Here is a 22,272-nt window from a genome sequence, read left to right on the forward strand (position 1 = left end):
TAGTTAGTTAGTTAGTTAGTTAGTTAGTTAGTTAGTTAGTTAGTTAGTTAGTTAGTTGTAGTTAGTAGTTAGTAGTTAGTTAGTTAGTTAGTTAGTTAGTTAGTTAGTTAGTTAGTTAGTTAGTTAGTTAGTAGTTAGTTAGTTAGTTAGTTAGTTAGTTAGTTAGTTAGTTAGTTAGTTAGTTAGTTAGTTAGTTAGTTAGTTAGTTAGTTAGTAGTTAGTTAGTTAGTTAGTTAGTTAGTTAGTTAGTTAGTTAGTTAGTTAGTTAGTTAGTTAGTTAGTTAGTTAGTTAGTTAGTTAGTTAGTTAGTAGTTAGTTAGTTAGTTAGTTAGTAGTTAGTTAGTTAGTTAGTTAGTTAGTTAGTAGTTAGTTAGTTAGTTAGTTAGTTAGTTAGTTAGTTAGTTAGTTAGTTAGTTAGTTAGTTAGTAGTTAGTTAGTTAGTTAGTTAGTTAGTTAGTTAGTTAGTTAGTTAGTAGTTAGTAGTAGTTAGTTAGTTAGTTAGTAGTTAGTTAGTTAGTTAGTTAGTTAGTTAGTTAGTTAGTTAGTTAGTTAGTTAGTTAGTTAGTTAGTTAGTTAGTTAGTTAGTTAGTTAGTTAGTTAGTTAGTTAGTTAGTTAGTTAGTTAGTTAGTAGTTAGTTAGTTAGTTAGTAGTTAGTTAGTTAGTTAGTTAGTTAGTTAGTTAGTTAGTTAGTTAGTTAGTTAGTTAGTTAGTTAGTTAGTTAGTTAGTTAGTTAGTTAGTTAGTTAGTTAGTTAGTTAGTTAGTTAGTTAGTTAGTTAGTTAGTTAGTTAGTTAGTTAGTTAGTTAGTTAGTTAGTTAGTAGTTAGTTAGTTAGTTAGTTAGTTAGTTAGTTAGTTAGTTAGTTAGTTAGTTAGTTAGTTAGTTAGTTAGTTAGTTAGTTAGTTAGTTAGTTAGTTAGTTAGTTAGTTAGTTAGTTAGTTAGTTAGTTAGTTAGTTAGTTAGTTAGTAGTTAGTTAGTTAGTTAGTTAGTTAGTTAGTTAGTTAGTTAGTTAGTTAGTTAGTAGTTAGTTAGTTAGTTAGTTAGTTAGTTAGTTAGTTAGTTAGTTAGTTAGTTAGTAGTTAGTTAGTTAGTTAGTTAGTTAGTTAGTTAGTAGTTAGTTAGTTAGTTAGTTAGTTAGTTAGTTAGTTAGTTAGTTAGTTAGTTAGTTAGTTAGTTAGTTAGTTAGTTAGTTAGTTAGTTAGTTAGTTAGTTAGTTAGTTAGTTAGTTAGTTAGTTAGTTAGTTAGTTAGTTAGTTAGTTAGTTAGTTAGTTAGTTAGTTAGTTAGTTAGTAGTTAGTTAGTTAGTTAGTTAGTTAGTTAGTTAGTTAGTTAGTTAGTTAGTTAGTTAGTTAGTTAGTTAGTTAGTTAGTTAGTTAGTTAGTTAGTTAGTTAGTTAGTTAGTTAGTTAGTTAGTTAGTTAGTTAGTTAGTTAGTTAGTTAGTTAGTTAGTTAGTTAGTTAGTTAGTTAGTTAGTTAGTTAGTAGTTAGTTAGTTAGTTAGTTAGTTAGTTAGTTAGTAGTTAGTTAGTTAGTTAGTTAGTTAGTTAGTTAGTTAGTTAGTTAGTTAGTTAGTTAGTTAGTAGTTAGTTAGTTAGTTAGTTAGTTAGTTAGTTAGTTAGTTAGTTAGTTAGTTAGTTAGTTAGTTAGTTAGTTAGTTAGTTAGTTAGTTAGTTAGTTAGTTAGTTAGTTAGTTAGTTAGTTAGTTAGTTAGTTAGTTAGTTAGTTAGTTAGTTAGTTAGTTAGTTAGTTAGTTAGTTAGTTAGTTAGTTTGTTTGTTTGTTAGTTTGTTTGTTAGATAATTAATAGCATAACTTCTCCACATTTTTCATTTTTTACAACACACTGTAATTTAGTATATTTTTGAATATGTATAAAAATCACGAACACTATTACACACCAAATTACATCAACAAGAACAACATTATAAAGCATTAACAATTTGTGGTTTATTTTTGTATATTTCGTTCATTCAACATGCATTATTTGCCATTTTTCATGCACACATAGGTACATACATACATATGTATATGCCAAGATATATATACATTTATGTACACGAATTCATGTACATTTGTATTTCTACATATGTTTATGTGTACATCTGTCTGTTTGTAATTGTTGCTGTATGCTTGATTACCTTTGTGGCGTACACTTAACATTGTGTGTGTGTTGTCACTCAACATTATCAACATTTCCCCAACAATTTTAGTCGTCATTGTCAACATTCAGCATAACATAACATCATCGCCGTCATCATCAGTAAAGGCATCATCCAGACTACAGTTATCCCTAAAATTCTCTATGGAATACTACATTGGCTTGCAAGAGTTTTCATTTAATAATTTATTGATTATTACTAAAGGGTTTTCTGTAGTTTTTTTTTCTAACAAATTACATTCATGTCATCATAACCGAGTATTGTTTACATCTGTATTTACTTACACAATTACAATTACAAAATTTGAATCTTTTTTTCCGTACGCCAGTTATAATTAAATCATCTATTCGTTTATTTATCGTGTGAAATCATAATGCATTTTAATCTGACAAAAAAAAACATTTTATTCATTTGTTACATTAGGCATTGTTTGATTAAATATTTATTGGAAAACAAAATATGTAGATAATTATTTTACTCCATGTTTTTATCTTTGACAATTAGTACTAGTTATTAAAAGTAACATTCTTGTTATATAATGTTGTAATATATTTTATTATAAGAAGATTAGCAGTTTGGGAGTTATGATGTTTTTTTTACTTATTACTTTCACACTATTTGATACAGTGCGTATGAGTAATATTTATTTATGAAAATTTTGTAATACACATACTCCTATAATTTTGTAGTAATGTAAAATATTTGTAAATAACTATTTTAAATAGAATAGGGAATTTTACATTATTTTTATAAAAATTCCTCATTATGGATTTTTTTAAACGATTTACTTATAATGAAGTGATTTTCTATAAGAGGGGGTAGGATAAATTATGGACCGACCCTTATGAAATTCAGAAGATAAATTTTGGTGGTTTTAACCCACCTTAAACTTTAAAGTAATTTTCTAGTCTATAGTCTAGTCTATAGTCTAGTCTATAGTCTAGTCTATAGTCTAGTAGTCTAGTCTATAGTCTAGTCTATAGTCTAGTCTATAGTCTAGTCTATAGTCTAGTCTATAGTCTAGTCTATAGTCTAGTCTATAGTCTAGTCTATAGTCTAGTCTATAGTCTAGTCTATAGTCTAGTCTATAGTCTAGTCTATAGTCTAGTCTATAGTCTAGTCTATAGTCTAGTCTATAGTCTAGTCTATAGTCTAGTCTATAGTCTAGTCTATAGTCTAGTCTATAGTCTAGTCTATAGTCTAGTCTATAGTCTAGTCTATAGTCTAGTCTATAGTCTAGTCTATAGTCTAGTCTATAGTCTAGTCTATAGTCTAGTCTATAGTCTAGTCTATAGTCTAGTCTATAGTCTAGTCTATAGTCTAGTCTATAGTCTAGTCTATAGTCTAGTCTATAGTCTAGTCTATAGTCTAGTCTATAGTCTAGTCTATAGTCTAGTCTATAGTCTAGTCTATAGTCTAGTCTATAGTCTAGTCTATAGTCTAGTCTATAGTCTAGTCTATAGTCTAGTCTATAGTCTAGTCTATAGTCTAGTCTATAGTCTAGTCTATAGTCTAGTCTATAGTCTAGTCTATAGTCTAGTCTATAGTCTAGTCTATAGTCTAGTCTATAGTCTAGTCTATAGTCTAGTCTATAGTCTAGTCTATAGTCTAGTCTATAGTCTAGTCTATAGTCTAGTCTATAGTCTAGTCTATAGTCTAGTCTATAGTCTAGTCTATAGTCTAGTCTATAGTCTAGTCTATAGTCTAGTCTATAGTCTAGTCTATAGTCTAGTCTATAGTCTAGTCTATAGTCTAGTCTATAGTCTAGTCTATAGTCTAGTCTATAGTCTAGTCTATAGTCTAGTCTATAGTCTAGTCTATAGTCTAGTCTATAGTCTAGTCTATAGTCTAGTCTATAGTCTAGTCTATAGTCTAGTCTATAGTCTAGTCATAGTCTAGTCTATAGTCTAGTCTATAGTCTAGTCTATTAGTCTAGTCTATAGTCTAGCTCTATAGTCTAGTCTATGTCTATATAGTCTAGTCTTATAGTCTAGTCTATAGTCTAGTCTATAGTCTAGTCTATAGTCTAGTCTCTAGTCTAGTCTATAGTCTAGTCTATAGTCTAGTCTATAGTTAGTCTATAGTCTAGTCTATAGTCTAGTCTATAGTATAGTCTATAGTCTAGTCTATAGTCTAGTCTAGTCTAGTCTATTAGTCTATAGTCTAGTCTATAGTCTAGTCTATAGTCTAGTCTCTAGTTCTAGTCTATAGTCTAGTCTATAGTCTAGTCATAGTCTAGTCTATAGTCAGTCTATAGTCTAGTCTATAGTCTAGTCTATAGTCTAGTCTATAGTCTAGTCTAATGTCTAGTCTATAGTCTAGTCTATAGTCTAGTCTATAGTCTAGTCTATAGTCTAGTCTAGATAGTCTAGTCTAGTCTATAGTCTAGTCTATAGTCTAGTCTATAGTCTAGTTTATAGTCTAGTCTATAGTCTAGTCTATAGTCTAGTTATAGTCTAGTTTAGTCTAGTCTAGTCTATAGTCTAGTCTATAGTTTAGTCTATAGTCTAGTCTATAGTCTAGTCTATAGTTTAGTCTATAGTCTAGTCTATAGTTTAGTCTATAGTCTAGTCTATAGTCTAGTCTATAACCTAGTCTATAGTCTACTCGATAGTAGGGTATAATTGCCCCAAAATATTTAAAGCATAGGTAAATAATTAAGAAACGAAAGATTCTATTCAGAACATTTTTAAAAAGTTTAGTTTAAAAAAAGTTAAAATAAAAATCTGATAAAGAAACAAAATATTTTGTAAAACTTTTTAATCCCTGTCCCATTTAATAGATTATTTTCTTCATTATAAAAAATTCTGATTTAAATGATTTTTATTATTATAACTTAAACATGCTTCAGTTACGCTTTTAGCCAGGACATTATCTAATAAAAAAACAGCAAAGCTTGAATCTATTACACCTTACAGTTAACAACAACCTAACACAACTAAACTAATGTTGAAGCACATAAATCCTTTTTACCCAAATACAACATCAGAAATATATTCCACTTTCCTGCAAAACTTACAACCTCAACTCGAATAAAAGCTTTTTTCACTACCCACTCTCACTCACTCAATTATGAGTATGAGCTCAATATTTCCTTTTATCAATCTCTCTTATGCTCTCTAGTTCCATGAGAAATATTTTAGTAAAAATTTAACCGGTAGCCGGTAACGTGAGCTTCTATGTATGTATATTTATTGTTAACAATTTCAACTAACTTGTTTAACATTTCAATTTCTTGCCCCTGGACAACAAAGTCTACTTTTACTCTTGTGATTTTCTAGTTTCTCATCAAATCCTTAGCAGAAGTATATACTATGTGTGTGTGTGTATGTAAACACAAGGACTCACAAACATTTTTGTGGGTGGTGCCAAATATAAGAGACACACATACTTACAAACACACATAAAGAGAATGAAAACAAAAGGAAACAAAAAGGGCAACAAATACAAACAAACTCTTTGTTTTGTAAAGTAGGGAAGTGTGTTTATGTTGTTGTTGTTTTTAGATGTGGTGGGATTTTTGTTTTTTTTTTTTTACTTTTACCTACAAATAAATGAGTAGCAGTACTACTGTTTACTGTTGTTTTAGTTGTTGTTAGTAGATTTTCTTAAACATTTGTTAGTGTGTAGAACAGACGGAATATATTTTATGAGCATGACTTCTAGCCATATTTCTTCTGCCATTATTCTTCTCTCCCTTTTAACTAATACTGCTCTTCATCATTTACCTAGTTGTATGTGTACGAGTGTATGTCTGTTGTTGTTTATTCCTTTGGTATTTTTTCTAGCAAATAAGACTCCTAAAAGTATATTATGTATTAGAAAAATCTTTGAATTACTTTAACTGGATTGGAATAAATTAAATAAAAGTTATGGTATATACATAACATATAAGTTTGTGTTAGTGAGTATATGTATATACTAGATTTTAGTTATTTATACAAACTTAACACGTTTCCTTTATATACGTTGTGTATCTTTTGGATGTGGGTTTTACTATTTCTACTACTGTCTTTTTTTTGCTAATACCAGTAGTGGTTGTGTGATAATGATAATTTTTCTATCATTTCCTAAGGTCATAGATCGTACAACGAACTATTGAAAGATTTTTTGAGTTATTACATTTTATGAGGGTAGATAGTAAAATTTAATAATTGTCACTGAGAATTTGATAAAGGATTATTTTATAGCAAATAAGGAATCATTTAAATTAAAGGATTTATCAGAAATTTTTTTATCTTTATTTTTCTATGAACTAACAACCAACAATTGTAGAACGAAAAATCAGGTGTTCGAAGTTGCTTTCATGTTAATACTGCATCCTCCTTGAATCGGATAAGATCGGTTGTGTTTCTCCATCTTAATCGGATGCGGTCGTTTTAATTCTATATTTTGCGGGCCAGATAGTAGTGAAGTATCAAAAAAACGAGAAATTTTAATATTTCTTCTGACACTTGAAAAATGTAAACAACATTATCTGTCAGAAGCGTGTGCTTTAAAAAACAACATTGAGTTTTGCGGGCTCTAACATCTAAAAGTCTATAATTGAATAAATTAGAATGACAAATATTGCTCTCATCGGCAAAAGAGTAAATAGACTTGGCTCAGAAAGTCGTTTATGAAAATAAGAAATTGAGAATTGAATTGAATTGAATTAATCTTGTACTCTGAACAGAGATCTGTTAAAACTCGAAATAAATCGAGTGAAATTATTACCGACACCAAATGCAATTAAACTTGATTGAGGTTCGAAATACCATACTATCAAACGACTTGGAAATATCTAGAGCCAACACATTGCTCTCATCAGAAAGATGAATGGAATGTCATTATTTCTCCGAAAAAAGGCATGCAGGTCTCCCATAGAGCGATCTCTGTCGGTCGTTAATTAAATTGTTGTTTTCTAAATATTTAACAAGATGGAAGTTAGGCATACTTTCCATAACTTTTAAAAGTGCGGAACAATTATCTATTCGGATTATATGATTACTAGACTCACCCTTTTTTAGGAATTGGTGTTACATTAGCAATCTTCCTATCTTTGTCGGTATGATAAGAATGCTGAAAAGATTAGCTAATAGTCCAGCATTCTTTAAGTTTTCATTTGAGTTTGTGGGAATCTGTACACTACTCTCTTTGGACACTTTATCTCTCATATAAGAGCCACCAGACATCTGGAGAATATAAATTCTATTATATTTGATTTGTCGTGGGAGTTTAGTAGCATTTGGTAGATCGATATTTTCTAACTAAACTTAGCGTTATGTTTTCTGAGCGATATGGAAAGAATCCCCAAGATATTATATCCATGCGGGTATACAATTTTCGGTAGCTAATAAGAGTAACTCGCAATTTAATAGATTTGTAAAAATATGTTTTATTAATATATAGTAAAACTTTCAGACAACCCTCGTATTTAAAAATTTGTGCAGTCATATTGAATGTAAAAAAACACCCTGTTTCAAAGTCAAATTTACAATGACTGGTTGGTTACTTTAATGCCAAATGGTTGACTTTTGTATTTAATGCCTTTTTTCTGTTATATGTCCTCTATAACTGATTTTTAACTTAAATGTCTGGCCATTTATTGCAAAAAAATACATTTAACATTTATTGCGAAAGAATACAAACATATTTATACATTGTATTAACAACAATGACCTTGACACCAGACCAATTTTCTATTCAAGGTTATTTTCTTATTCAAATAACGAAATAATAGAGGGAAAGACTTGTAAAAACATTTTTGAATAATTAAGATTTATTATATAATTTATCAACAAAAAAAAAAATATTTGTTTTTTTCTAGACATTCACAAAATAACATAATTTATCATTCCATTGCTATGTGACTTCGAAACATTTAAAATAAACATTATTTTTGGTAGTAGATTTAGTACTTTTTTTAAATTGTATAAAAAAATAAATAAGAATTAATTCTTTTAATAACTTTTATTAGCAGTTTTATAAATATTGAAAATGTAGTAAAAAATTTTAATATGTAGTAGATTTACTACCTTTTTAAATCTCTTAAAAATATATACTTTTAAATACTTTTTAGACCTGGTTCACAATGGAAAACTTTTTTTGGGAAACTTTTGATTTTGTGTGTGAGAGAGAATGAGAAACAAATATCAACGATCACTTTCTCTCACACACAAAATCAAAAGTTTCTCAACAAAAGTTTTCCAGTGTGAACCAGGTCTTATTATAACTTTTAAAAAACTCATAATATTGTGGAAAAAGGGGAAAATAAATTTTAGTAGTAGATTTACTACTTTAAAAAAAAAACTCCAATAAACATAAATTTTATAATTTTTGTATTAAAAATTTATCAAAAATTTAAGGAAAAGTTAAAACTGCCTTTTGTAGTAGATTTAGTACTTTTTTTAGTTTACTAAAAATCAGTAATCAGCACAGTTTTAATGAATTTTTATTAAAAATTTCAAAATTTTTTGGTATTCTTTTAGTAACTTTTATTAGCAGTTTTATAAATATTTAAAATTTAGTCAAAATTTTAACATGTAGTAGATTTACTACCTTTTTAAATCTCTTAAAAATATATACTTTTAAATACTTTTTATTATAACTTTTAAAAAACTCATAATATTGTGGAAAAAGGGAAAATAAATTTTAGTAATAGATTTAGTACTTTTTTTAAAAAACTCCTATAAACATAAATTTTATAATTTTTGTATTAAAATTTATCAAAAATTTAAGGAAAAGTTAAAACTACCTTTTGTAGTAGATTTAGTACTTATTTTAGTTTACTAAAAATCAGTAAACAGCACAAAATTTCAAAATTTTTTGGTATTTATCAAAGTTTCCAAGAGTAGTCGATTTACTACTTTTTTAAAATCTTTTTTTAAAAAACATAAATTTCAAACATTGTTTATAATTTTAGTAGTAGATTTAATACAGTTTTAAAACTCCAAAAAGCTTATGTTTTATAATTTGTGTGTTAAAAATTTACCAGAAACTCTTAAAACTAATTATAATGAATTTTTGCTAAGCATTTCTCATTTTTTTCAAATAGTAGTAGATTTAATACTTTTTTAAAAAGCTTCCTATAACAAAAATTTTTTAAATTTTGTATTAAAAATGTATAAAAAGAAATTTGTGAAAATAATGAAAATTATTTTTAGTACTTGATTTACTACTTTTTTAAGTTAATACAAATTTACCAAAAATCAATATCTAAAACTGTTTTTAAACAATTTCTGTTAAAAATTTAACAAACATTTATTCAAAATATCAAAAAGTAGTACATTTCGTAAGTACTTTTTTAGAAACTCAGATACAAATAGAAAATTTATCTAAAATTTACTATAACATAAAAAATGTATCGAAAATTTTCTATAACATATAAAAATTTTCGAAATTTTTTGAAAATTTATTGAATATTATCTTTAAAATAGAAAATTTAAAGAAAATTTTCTTTAAAATAAAAAATTTATTTTCTATTAATTTATCAAACATTTTCTATAAAATATAAAATTTATCAAACACTTTATGAAAATAGAGAATTTATCGAAATTAACTGTATTTTAAAGATTTAAATAAATTAAAAATTTTAAATACCCAACGTAAGCAATTAAAGTAAAATATTACCAGATAGAAACATTTTCTCTCGTGCTAACTAATACTAAATGGCAATACTGTTTATCTGTACGGTTATTTAACGACTACTTACTCTTCGAATAACGGCTACTCTAAACCACTACTCGTTATCTTTTCACATTGTATATTTTTCATAACAAAACACTGAAGAAGAAAGTGCAAAGCAGATGTAACAAGAAAGTGCATAATTTTTAGGAAAATCTCTGAAATTCTGACTAAAATTAATAATTGTTGATAAATAATATACAATTGTAAACTTTTAATGGTAATAAATAAATAATAAGTAAAAGAAAAGTGTAAATTATATGAAAAAATAACATTATGCAAGTGTAAATGCAATGAAAAAATAAAAACAAACAAAACTGTACTTTGGTGGTTGCAATTAAGAGAAAATAAGTCAAAGGAGCAGCAATAGCAGCACCCCAAGTTGTGAAATTTGATAAATAAAAGAAACTACACAATAAAAAACAAACAAACGTGAAAACAAAAAAAAAATAAAAGTGTTTGTGTTTAAAATGAAAAAGGCGTTTAGTAAAAACAACCGACATGACTAACGTTAAAGTATAATTTGTGACTTTTATTAATTGTTTGAAAGCAAAACACATTGACATGGCACCCAAGGTTCCAGAAAAACAACATACTCAACAGCCGCAGCAGCATCAGCTGCACAACCATCAAAAGCCGCTTCACAACAATTCTGTAGTTATCAAACATTCCAATCCCTTTCACATCTCAGCCCATACTTTATGCCACAATAAACGTTTAAAATTAAAACGTTCTAAATATGGGAGTATTTACGAAATTTCTATAGAAACAATCGGCCGACACCTACACAAAAAACCCCCGGCCACAAGACTGAGGTGCGTAGAAAAAATTGAATAGTTTACAGGCCAATGTGACCATTGATCTTTTATCGGATGAGGAAGAGCAGGGGGCAAATAGCAAAACAGCAGAACAATCTGTGATTGTTTACCCCGGCCGCATGTGTTTAGAAAGAGCGGCAATATTGGGTTTAATGCCGGTGGAGAGGGTCCTCAACCCACCGCCCTTAGTGCCGATATTAAACAATAAACGGCAGCCACCACAATTACACATACAGCCTCAGTTAATTGTAAACCAGCCGCAGCAACAACAAGAATATTTACAGCAACCTTACCTGCTGATGCCAATGCCACAAAATCCACCAGCGCCACAACCTCGCAAACGTAAATCCAGACCTCAAAAGCGACGTTCTGTACCAAATCCTCCCAAAGCTCCCATACTACTCAATCATGAGTCTATAGTATTGAGTGATGATAGCAATGATGTACCCTTCACCATGCCAGGACTACCACCAGCACTACCTTCATTGTCTATGTCTTTACTACAACCGCCGGAAATATCTGTGACATGTCCTACCTCCTCTCAAATACCCTGCCTGCCACAACAAATACTATGCAAGTCGATGAAGAGGTAACCATTTCACTGGTACCACGCTCTCTCAACGCCACCACCTGTGCCAGTCGTTCATCGCTAAATACTTCCCATTCTTTAGCAGAACATCAACAACAACAACAGGAAGTATTTCCCATGCTACCCGATGAGACAACAGTTCATACCGTGATAGCCAATCGTATTTATGAACTGTCTCTCACCAAACTTCGAGAAGGTTTAGCTTCTTGCGGTATACCCGAGTTCGCTGATGGCCAGCAGAAAATATCACCACAAAGACGTAAGGGTATGGTGCAACAACCTCCGGTGGTTTCGCCGCCTCAGGCTCCCATATCTCTGAAATTATCCAGCGATTTAAGCATTTCACTGATCTCAGACGATGAAGACGATACCCGCCAAAAGAATCGCCAACATGAGCCCATACTAAGTCCCGCCTTTTTTACAAAAGTTACCTGTAAATGTGTCGATAGCACCGGTGCCCATGAGACCACCACCACCAACAACAAATAATCATCATTCAACAGAACCCAGAAAACTTAAATTGGGTTAAGTCTAATGTTTGTTCTCATTAATCGAGTCATTTTTTAAAATACATACGTCCCCCTATCATAATCATTCCTTAAAACAAAAATCCCTCCCATATTTTTTTTGTATTAGTATATATTTTTTTATATTTATATTTTTTAAGTATTTTGAATTTTATTTGCTTGTCTTCTTTGTCTATTTAGGTCGTCCTTAGTTTTAGTCCAATCATCTATATTCCTTCTTTCCCCTTTTTACTTGATTTCATTGTTTTCACTATTTGTTTAAGCTAATAATTTTTCGAAAACTTTTTTAAGACAACATTTTCAATTGTAATTATACAATTTTAATTATTCATCTCAAAATTCTTTGTTATTGTTTATTAACAAAGAATTTTTTGCATTTAAATTTGTATTAAAACAGAAAATTTCTTCCAAATTAGAAGAATAAATTTTCGTCATTTCCGAACCACTTTAATTTAAATAAAATTTTAAATTATCTAGCTACTGGAGAGCAAGTTATACTTAATTTTAATTGTTTATTATATAATTAAATTCAAATAAGTTTCCTATTAATTTGTCTCAGTTTTTTTTAAGGAAAACGTTGATTCTATAATTATAATTAATTTTTTAAATTATTAATTAATAAAAACTGTATTTAATTTTTTTTTTTAATTGATGTATAACAATTGAAAGTTGTAGATTTTCGTCTCAAGTATTTATTCAACTAATTAGTATTTATCGAATATTAGAAAAAACTGTTTTTTTTAACTTTCATCCAAGGTTTTCAAAAGCATTGGCCTAAAATACGTTAAGTTTAAAGTAAATTAAAATTTATTTTGCATTCTTTTCAGAAAATAATTCCATTTACTTTGAACTTTAGTTTTTTCTTAAACTTAATTCCTTTTCTATTCGATTTTTTTGTATTTGCTTGGTTTATCTCTTTATTTTTTTTTAACCACATATCTTAATATATTTTGGATTAAAAACCTATCGTACAAAAATAAAAAGGAAAACATCGTTAAAAATTTATCTTTTTAAAACTAAAAATTTTGAAAACAACAAAAAATCTAAACATTATTAAGTATATATGTGTATATATGCAAAAATAACTTTGTATTTAAGTGATATATATCAATAAAAAATATATTTATGAAATAAATTAAAAATTGAAAAAAAAAATATATAAAAATGTGATCACACAACAAAATATTCCATCAATTGATGGGGAGTAAAATGAAATAAAAAGAAAATATAATAAAAATTGTACAAAGAAAGAAAAACTTGGAAACAGTAAATAATTGTACAACTAATATTCAAAATTTTGCAATGGAACTAATAGAGAGATAGTACCTCCCCCACAGATTTAACCTATTCCGTAAGGACGCGTTTAATCGTTTTTATCTAATTTCGAGACCTTATTCTTTAATAACTCATTTCAATATGATCATCGGGATCACACATAATCCAAAATATATAAAACGTAATACATACATATGTATAAATCCACTTTTATTTTTATACACAAAGAAAACTTAACTTATTAAAACTACAAACAAGCTACTTAAAATGTACATAGTAATTATAAAATTCCTCTTAACATTAACATTTTACTTCTTCTTGTGACGTTTTCCACCTCTGCCTCCCGATTTTTTGCCAAAATCTACTTCACTAACCAACAAAGGATTACTAGCTTGACTTTCATAGGCGGCCTTGGCTGAGGATTGGAAATAACGTGGTGTCTTGTTTGAACTTGATGAAGTCGTTGTGGTAGCTATACGTTTTAAGGCTTTGGGTACTATATACTCGGGAACTTGTGATAAATGTGGTTGCACTTTCACCGTCTTTAAAGGTTTGTCATGACGTAAAACTTGCAAATCACGAGTATTTTCATTAAAGAAGCCCTTAAGTTTTTCACTATTGAAAATTTCTATTTTGATTTCTTTCACTCGAGCCTCATGGACAGCAATACGAGTGACAGCACGCCAGGCATCACGGGCACGATAACGGAAGGGTTCAACTTCTTCCATTTTGAATTGATAGTTTCTGAAAATATATACAACATTAGTAATGTTACAAACCTATACAAATCCAGAAAAACTGACTTAATAACTTGTTCATCACTCATATAACCCTCCTTAAGACGTTCTTCTACCGCATCATTGATTTTGGCATCCTTGATACTAACAAAGGATAATACGGTACCCTTGTTATTACCTCTAGCTGTACGACCAGCACGATGTATATACGAACTGACGCCTTGTGGAAAATCGAAATTTATAACATTCGATACACAATGAAAATCTATGCCTCTGGAGGCACCAGATTCACGATCTGATTTATTGCGACCTGGATTTTCCAACATATGCTCATCGGAAGCAATGATGAAATCATAAATACCCTGATTAAATTGATTAATAGTATGGATGCGAATTTTTGCTGGCAATTCAGAGTTCAAGACACAGGATTTTATGCTAAACTGTTCAAGGAACAATTTCAATCTGTAAGGAAAGAATGATAAATTTAAGAATTAGAAATTTTTAATTTCAAATCTACGGATTGTATATAAAAGTTAAAATCAGAGAGAAGATTAGAAATGTAAATCATTTAGAGGCCAACTGTTGGACAGATGCCTCTTCTTTGTATAGCGATAACTAGTTCTTCATCATTTTAAAAATAAAAAGGCAACCAGGATGCACATCATGAAGGCAACATAGTTTTTAAATTAAAATTTAAGATTTTGAAAAATAATGTACTGGAAATTTATCGAAAATTTTCTATATAAGAAAAAAAATATCGAACATTGTCTATATAAAGAGAAAATTTAACGAAAATTTGTTAAAAGTTAACATTTTCGAAAAATATCAAATTTATGGAAAATTTGCTACAGAGAGAAAATTAATTGATAACTTTAAAATTCTCGAATTGGTTTCCTCAAATTGGTAGCTTATCAAAGACTTAACAAAAATTTCAACTAAAACTCAGATGCCTTTAAATGTGTCAATATTTACCATTTACCATATACTTACTTATAACAACGATCCACAGTATTGACAAAAATCACATTTTTACCACGTATCAAACGCAACTTTAACAAAGCATACAAAATGGCCGGTTTATCATTCTCCTCGGCTAAAATACGCTGATGCGATAGTTGACTTTCTGGTACCAATTCAGGTTCTTCCAATTTCAATATAACCGGATTATTTAAAATAACACTCTTCATATTCATCACATCATCGGTAATGGTGGCCGACACCAAAACAGCCTGATAAATGGCTGGCAAATATTCGACCAATTTCTTGAAATCCTTTTCAAAACCAAATGAAAATACCAAATCTGCTTCATCGACTACCAAAGTCTCTAAACGTTTTCAAATCCATGGCTCCAGATTGTAAATGTGACAGGACTTTAGCGGGGGTGGTAGTGATAATAACATCAGGTCTTTCGGACAACAGATGCCTTTGGGCCACCACATCACTAGAGGAAAGATCTACTATGCGCAATACTTTACCACATTTTTTCACTCATTTGTTCCATGGCATTGCGTGTTTGTTGGCAAAGTTCTTTGCTGGGTGCCAACACCATAGCACTGGTACACTGTTCGTCGGCATTCATTTTGGAATGAGAATTTTTTGTATTAAGGGCAAAGCAAAAGCCCGCCGTTTTTCCTGAACCGTTCTGGCCTTAACAATGACATCTTTACCTTCTAGTAGCCAAAGGTATAGCGGCTTCTTGTATCAAAGTGGGTTCTGTCCAGCCTAATTTTGAGATGGCCTTTTAAAAAAACATTGCAAATACATTACACACTTTAATTCTTATATTTATTCTATTATTACCTTAAGTATCGATCATCTAATTCCATTTCATGGAACTGTTTAATTTGTCGTTTGGTGGCCATCGTATATTTTAAAATATTTCTCTAGATTTTTACTATTTTGCTCAAAAATTCTAAAATTCCAAATGCACGTTTTGCAGCAATGATTGTCAACTGTTAATATACGAAGTGCGTTGTTGAATTTATAGAAAATCGCTTGAAAATGCAGCGCACGATTTTGACTTGAAAATATAAAATTTCTGTTTAAAATTTTTATTTTTCTTCCAAAAGTTAGACAATGTGAAAATTAATTTAATTGAGAGTTATTTATTATAATTATTAGTTGTTTTAACAAATTATTAAAAAACATTATTTGTAGGTTGTTTTAAAAGCGCCTAAATTTACAAGTATGTTGGTGGATGCTTCTTATTTATGTTACTGCTGTACTAAGAAATGATAACACTGCTAAAACAAACTAAGTGCTGTCAACTCGCAGGGTGAATAATAGAAAATATTCTACAAATGGTTAGAAATTGAGTAATTTTAATTTAATTAATTTAAGTTTCTTTTTTTATTCTCATTTTTAAACATTAAAACGGAGGACAAATATGCAAACCAAAAATTGAAACAATATTAATAACAAAAATTTCAACATTGATGGATTGGATTAAACAAATTATAAATTTGCACTGGAAACCATACCAAATAATTCTTTTCCATTAAATTGAGAAAATCTTCATGTAATATATATCTCAAATTATCTCCTGATATCGGATATCCATTTACAATGCGAGATAAAGTAATAGTGCCAAAATTTAAAGCTGGAGCCAAAAATATTTGTGTATTTAAAGTTTTTTTTGTACGGATTTGGAAATAGTTGTTGTATTTTCACTAAAGATTTCCGCATTATTGTCGACCAATGACCCAATAAGGAACCGGTAAAGAATAGCCCTATTAAGGTAAATTTTATGGTACGTTTTTTATGAAATTGGCTCCAATCTTGATCTCCACACAAGTCTGGGCAAAGATATCAGCAGCACACATTGTGAAGCCGCTATTCAAGCTTTTCAGGATATAGGGAATAAATAATTTTGCCTTATTAATATTGACAGGCCTATTTTATAAAATTTTGTATTTCTAAATAAATTTGAAAAAATATCTTTTAATTTTGATGTTTATTATTATGATAACAAATAAATTTTCGAAAATTTTAAATAATTTTCATTCTACCACCAATTTTTTCAAATTATCATGTGGCTTTAGTAATACTTCATCTTCATGTAAAATACCCGATAAATAGGAATACCATAGAACAGCTATACAATTAGCAAAAACCAATCTGCAAAGACGGTTGTATCACAAAGACTACCAAAGAACTGGACAGCAGGCCACAAATATAATGACGTTTAATTATAAAGGGAAAATTTACACTTATACTTTTTTCAATTTCCTCTATGGACTCATTTGCCAAAACGCCTTTTGCAGTGATAATACCCAAATTTATGCAAGGCGCTAAATAAATTTGATCACAAAGAAGTTGCTTCAAAATGCGGCTGGTATGACTGTTGTGGACACTGACAAGAGAACCCACGATATTTTTCCAATATGTTAAAATTGGACCCATAAAACACAATCCAATTGTAGCAAATTTTGCTGAACGCTGCCAATTTATTTGTTTAATTTCTTTATTAGAATTATTATAATTTTGCATAAGAACATCTCCGGCTCCCATAAACAAAGCAAGACGACAACTGCTAGCTACATAATGAAAAATCGTACGTATTGTTGATTTAAGTGGACCCGAGGAAAATACACTCATAATTTTGCAATTTTTTTTGTAATTTTTCTTTTATTTTTAAGACATACAAGAAATTTGAATTTAAATTATTTTTTTCACAAATAGTTAATAAAATTTAACATTTAAAAATGTTGTAAATATCAATACTGAAATGACAAATAGAAAAATTTTCGTTCTTGTCATTCATGGTTCTTCCCACCGATGTTCAGTGGTTCTTCATTTTTTAAATTTGGGCAATTTTAAACTACATCTGTTGCATTCTTGGCATTCATAATGCAGTAAAAAAAGTTTCAATTTTATTTTATATTTTAAATTTATAAAAATGTAACGTTGTTTCCATTTCAACCTTTAAAAGTTATTTCTAGTCTGGCAATATCACAAACACAAATCTGCAGCAAATTCATTTTGTAAAACTTGGCAGCACCTTCAATATTTACACTACATTAGATTTCACAACAAATATCAAATTAGTTTTATTTTTGTAAATATTCCAACTTAAAAAAAACGATTCCTCTCTTGCCATCAATATGTTTTCCAGAGCAACCTCCCGTATAACACCCTATTTGGCGGAAGGTTCCCGTGCAGCCGGCATAATGGCTACCGGAGATGTTTTAGCACAAACTTTAGTGGAAAAAAAGGATTTCAAGGACATTGATTACGTGCGCACCATTAAATATGGTTCCTTGGGTTTGTTATTTGTGGGACCTGTGCTAAAATACTGGTATGCTTTGTTGGATCGCAGCATAACCACTCAACAGAATCGTTTACAACGTACGGTCAAGAAAATGTTGGTAGATCAGGCTGTAATGGCTCCGGCTTTAAATTTATCCATAACAGCATTGGTGGGTCTAATAAATGAAGAGAGTGGTGATACTATTAAGGAACGTATACGAGTTCAGTATCCTGATATTATGAAAAATAATATTTATGTTATGGCCGGCAGTGCAAATGATAAACTTCAGCATTGTGCCCTTTAATATCAAGTGGTATTTGTGCAACTGGTGGCGGGTATAGTATGGAATTGTTTTGTTTCTCAGTTATTGAATGATAAAAATGCAGTGAAACAGTGATTTTCTTTAGATTAAGAAAGAAAAGTTTATAGAGTACTTTTATTGATAACAAATTTAAGGGTAATTGAACAGCTGGCTTTTGTTTACATTTTTTCATATCTTTTGCAACAAAAATTGTACAATTTATAGGGCGTTTTTTAATAGTTTTAACATCTAACATTGTAAATACCTATTTATGTAATAAATTCTATAATTTTTACTAAACTAACTCGGGTTAAATTCATTTATACCTAATCCCTTCCAAAATTGGTTATTTAAATAAAATATCCATGTTTTAAAAGTCTCTCATATTGCTGTTATGATGTTTGCTAAAGTTACAACCCGTCTAACAACCTATTTTCCGGAATGTTGTCGAGCTGCTGGAATAATGGCTGCCGGAGATGTTTTAGCTCAAACTGTGGTGGAGAAAAAGGATGTGAATAACCTTGATTATGTACGTACCTTAAAATACAGCTCCTTGGGTTTTGTTTTCGTCGGACCAGTACTAAAATACTGGTTTGGTCTGTTGGATCGTGCCATAACATCAAAACAAAATCGTTTACTGCGCAGTACAAAGAAAATGTTGATAGATCAAGCTATTATGGCTCCAGCTTTAAATTTAGCCATTACCGGGTTAGTGGGAGTGATAAATGAGGAAAGTAGTGATACCATAAAGGAACGTATAAAAGTACAATATCCTGCTATAATGAAGGAAAACTATATATTTGGCCAGCTATACAAATGCTTAATTTCAGTATTGTGCCTTTAAAATATCAAGTGGTATTTGTGCAACTAATAGCGGTGATATGGAATTGTTTTGTTTCGCAAATGTTAAATGAGGAAATTGCAGTTAAACAATGATTTTTCTTTTTTAATACCAAAAGGTAAACAAAACGAAAACGTGCAATACCGGCAAAACATAAACAGCTGGTATTTGTTTACATTTTGTTTAAGGCGAAATCATTTCAAAATAATTTGACTTTCAAACATTTTCTTGTATAAATTGTATCATATTAATGTCCTATTTATTTATTTAAAATGTTAAATAGTTAATTGTTTAAAACTAATTATTGTAAAATCTTAAGTAATAAAATTTAAATAAAAACTAAGGCGAATTTGACCTTTTGCACATCAACAGCTGTGTTTGTTATCATTTTGCTAGCTAAAACTTGGCAGTACTTTTTATTAACATCGCATTTAAAAATTGGATTTATTTCATTGTGATCTCTGTAAAAATATTTTCTTTTAATAAAATATGTCCAATATACGTGAAATATTAACTTTACAATTTGGTAATTATGCCAATTATATAGGAGCCCACTGGTGGAATATACAAGTAAGTAAAACATTGCAATTTTAAGAAATATAAACAGAGTTCTTTACAAATTCCAAGGAATCAGGATTTAGTTATGACCATCTGGAAACCAGGAGAAATATGCCATGATGTATGTACAGACAAGGAGTAAATCATAATGTAAGTTGGTTTTCCATCCATAAAATAGCATTAAAAAAAGTGATTTTTTTTTTTTAAATAGAAACAAACCACCTACACTCCCCGTTTGCTGTTGGTGGATTTGGAAGGATCCCTTAAACATTTACCACGTGAGGGTGAACTATATGGCAACAGTTTAAAAAGAGGCGGTATGGATGATCTTGCTAATGCTGAAAATGTGGCCGAACATGAGGCTGTCAAAAAACTTAAAGAAGATTTATTTTGGCAACCCAGTGAACTGGAGGTGGTAGCCCAACCCGAAACTTCTAAGCATGAGTTTCAAGCTGATCTCGATAAGCCGGAAGTAAGCATAGAAGAAAAAGAATATAATTTAGCGGAAAATGTTGATACTTGGGCTGATTTTCTCTATGCCCGTTATCATCCTCGTACGGTGAATATTGTTAAACAATATCGTCATGACAGCGAAAAGCAAACTTTGGACACTTTTTCACGCGGCTGTGAACTCTGGCAAACGGAAGAGTTTGAGGATGAATTTTGTGATCGAATACGTCAGTATGTGGAGGAGTGTGACTTCTTGCAAGGTTTTCAAACGATATTTGATTCTTTTAATGGGTTTTCTGGTTTGGCCAGCAAATGTTTGGAATATTTGAATGATGAATATGGTAAGGCGAATATGGCGGTGCCGGTTTATTCGCCCAAGAATGCTTTGTATGAAAATGCAGGTGAGTTTTTAGATAATAAGGTAAAGTTATGATGGTAGAAGTTTTAACAAGGAATTGATGTTTGAGGAAATATCAGAAAAAATTTTGTCGTAAAAAAAAACGTTTCAAAATTTTATTGACGATTTTAATAAAAAAAATAGAATTGTGGTATAAAAATGTATCGGAATAAAATTCCCCAAAATTTGAAAATAGAAAATTTATTGAAAAAGTTGAGCTTTGTAGAATATTTTATAGCAAATTTTAATTTATAGAATATTTCCTAAAAAGTAGATTATTTTTCAAAATTTGTCTTAAAAATAGAAAATTTATAGAAAAATTAAGAACTTATCGAGAATTCGAAGACAAAATTGTTGTTTTTTAATTTGGTGAAAGTTGTTAAAAAGTTTGACAGTATTTAAATTAGTGTTTTGAATTTCAATATATAGGGAATATCTATCCCATATATTAGATCTTATATTAGCTGGGATATTTCAAATTTCTAAAACAGATCAAGATCGGTTACACGAAGTACATTTAAGCCAACAGTGTTATATATTTCCACTCATCGTTACTTTCTAATCTTGTTTCTTAAAATTTTCTCTACAAATTTACTATCTCCAAGATGAGCCCATGTCCGATTCAATACGTGTTGTCAACAGTCTTTTAACGGTCAACCAACTAATCGAGCAGTCCTCTCTCTTCATACCCCTCAGTACACAGGATCGTGTATGGCGTCAATTGGGTTCACCCCGAGAATTTCCTTCACTACAATATCAACACGATAATCTCTATCAAACATCCGCTATATTGGCCTCATATTTGGATACTATATCCTTGCGTTATCGTCTCAGAAATGCTCCACTCACTAATACCCTATCCGGCTTTTGTGGTGATCTCACCAATTATGGTCGCAAATTGGCTGCAGCAGCCTTTTCTTTACCTTTCAATATGGAATACAAAATGGATCTTATTGATTGCTTGGATAAATTCGAAGGTTCACTTTTCACACAGCTAACACCAAATTGTAAGATAGGCACCAATTATATTATACAATCTCTATGTGTAAGAGGAATACCGGCAGATCGTTTAAAACGACCACGTGAACAAGCTTCACAAGAACAAATGCGCATGGCCGCATATCGCTGTGATTCCGTATCGCAAATGTTCCAATTATACTTGCAGTGTTCTAATCACAATAGTATGGCTCATGTTACTTCACTACAGTCAGCCATGCCCACACGTATTCCCTATCCATGTGAAATGTTTGATGACAACCTAACTACCTCAGGTTTTGTGAATCCTTATGAAAAACGTTCGAAGGAAGAGAAAGTTAATACGGTACCTTGTGTAGCAGCCATACAATCATCCAGTGAATTGGCTGACACCTTAGAGACTTTGCATCGTGAAGCGAAAAGAATAAAAATTGCTAAATTGCATCGTTTTAAGGCTAGCGGTTTGGAAGAGGATGACTATAGCGAAGCTTTGGAAAATATCCTACAGTTTAAGGATAACTATGAAGATAATTTTGAATTATAGTCTATAAAGAGATTACGTACGAGTATTTAGCGCTGGCTGTATGGATATTTAAGATATTTTGAAATAAACTTAAAGTGAGTTATGCTAAAATTTAATTTATATATGATTATAATGTAATAAAATTAACATTTGTTTACAAATATATTTGTATTAATAAACGTTTTAAGATTCCTTTTACATGCTGACAAA

The 22,272-nt window shown here is 29.8% G+C and overlaps 5 protein-coding genes across 5 annotated transcripts; 4 read left to right on the plus strand and 1 right to left on the minus strand.

Annotated features, from left to right (window-relative positions):
- Positions 1-9,910: 9,910 nt before the first annotated feature.
- LOC119609636 lies at positions 9,911-12,778 on the plus strand. The gene is given in 4 exon segments (XM_037964479.1): positions 9,911-10,586; positions 10,588-11,192; positions 11,195-11,643; positions 11,645-12,778. Coding segments are annotated over 4 exon segments (1,368 nt in total). The 5' UTR covers positions 9,911-10,386; the 3' UTR covers positions 11,759-12,778.
- Positions 12,779-13,220: 442 nt separating this feature from the next.
- Positions 13,221-15,729, minus strand: LOC119609639 (probable ATP-dependent RNA helicase DDX56). Its single transcript, XM_037964482.1, is given in 8 exon segments — positions 13,221-13,775; positions 13,835-14,230; positions 14,759-15,102; positions 15,104-15,250; positions 15,252-15,355; positions 15,358-15,445; positions 15,447-15,510; positions 15,572-15,729. Coding segments are annotated over 8 exon segments (1,638 nt in total). The 5' UTR covers positions 15,631-15,729; the 3' UTR covers positions 13,221-13,339.
- Positions 15,730-17,750: 2,021 nt separating this feature from the next.
- On the plus strand, positions 17,751-18,438 carry LOC119609638 (mpv17-like protein). The gene has a single exon (XM_037964481.1). It carries the CDS (start codon positions 17,872-17,874, stop codon positions 18,319-18,321), a length of 450 nt encoding a protein of 149 aa, XP_037820409.1. The 5' UTR covers positions 17,751-17,871; the 3' UTR covers positions 18,322-18,438.
- A 43-nt stretch (positions 18,439-18,481) lies between these two features.
- Positions 18,482-19,522, plus strand: LOC119609637 (mpv17-like protein). The gene is given in 2 exon segments (XM_037964480.1): positions 18,482-19,112; positions 19,115-19,522. Coding segments are annotated over 2 exon segments (540 nt in total). The 5' UTR covers positions 18,482-18,712; the 3' UTR covers positions 19,255-19,522.
- LOC119609635 (protein misato) lies at positions 19,502-22,260 on the plus strand. The gene is made up of 4 exons (XM_037964478.1): positions 19,502-19,729; positions 19,787-19,867; positions 19,929-20,568; positions 21,170-22,260. Exons 2-4 carry the CDS (start codon positions 19,841-19,843, stop codon positions 22,081-22,083), a joined length of 1,581 nt encoding a protein of 526 aa, XP_037820406.1. The 5' UTR covers positions 19,502-19,729; positions 19,787-19,840; the 3' UTR covers positions 22,084-22,260.
- The last annotated feature ends 12 nt before the right edge of the window (positions 22,261-22,272 follow it).

The sequence above is a fragment of the Lucilia sericata genome, unplaced genomic scaffold (genome assembly GCF_015586225.1).
Source record: "Lucilia sericata isolate MDLA Ls3-8-SP2 unplaced genomic scaffold, ASM1558622v1 Contig001023F_arrow, whole genome shotgun sequence".
Taxonomy (NCBI): domain Eukaryota; kingdom Metazoa; phylum Arthropoda; class Insecta; order Diptera; family Calliphoridae; genus Lucilia; species Lucilia sericata.

Coding starts and splice junctions, on each gene's coding strand:
- LOC119609635 (XM_037964478.1), top strand. CDS start 19,841: ATGTACAGACAAGGAGTAAATCATAAT. Junction 19,868..19,928: donor GACAAGGAGTAAATCATAAT/GTAAGTTGGTTT, acceptor TTTTTTAAATAG/AAACAAACCACCTACACTCC. Junction 20,569..21,169: donor TGCTTTGTATGAAAATGCAG/GTGAGTTTTTAG, acceptor ACTATCTCCAAG/ATGAGCCCATGTCCGATTCA.
- LOC119609638 (XM_037964481.1), top strand. CDS start 17,872: ATGTTTTCCAGAGCAACCTCCCGTATAACACCCTATTTGGCGGAAGGT.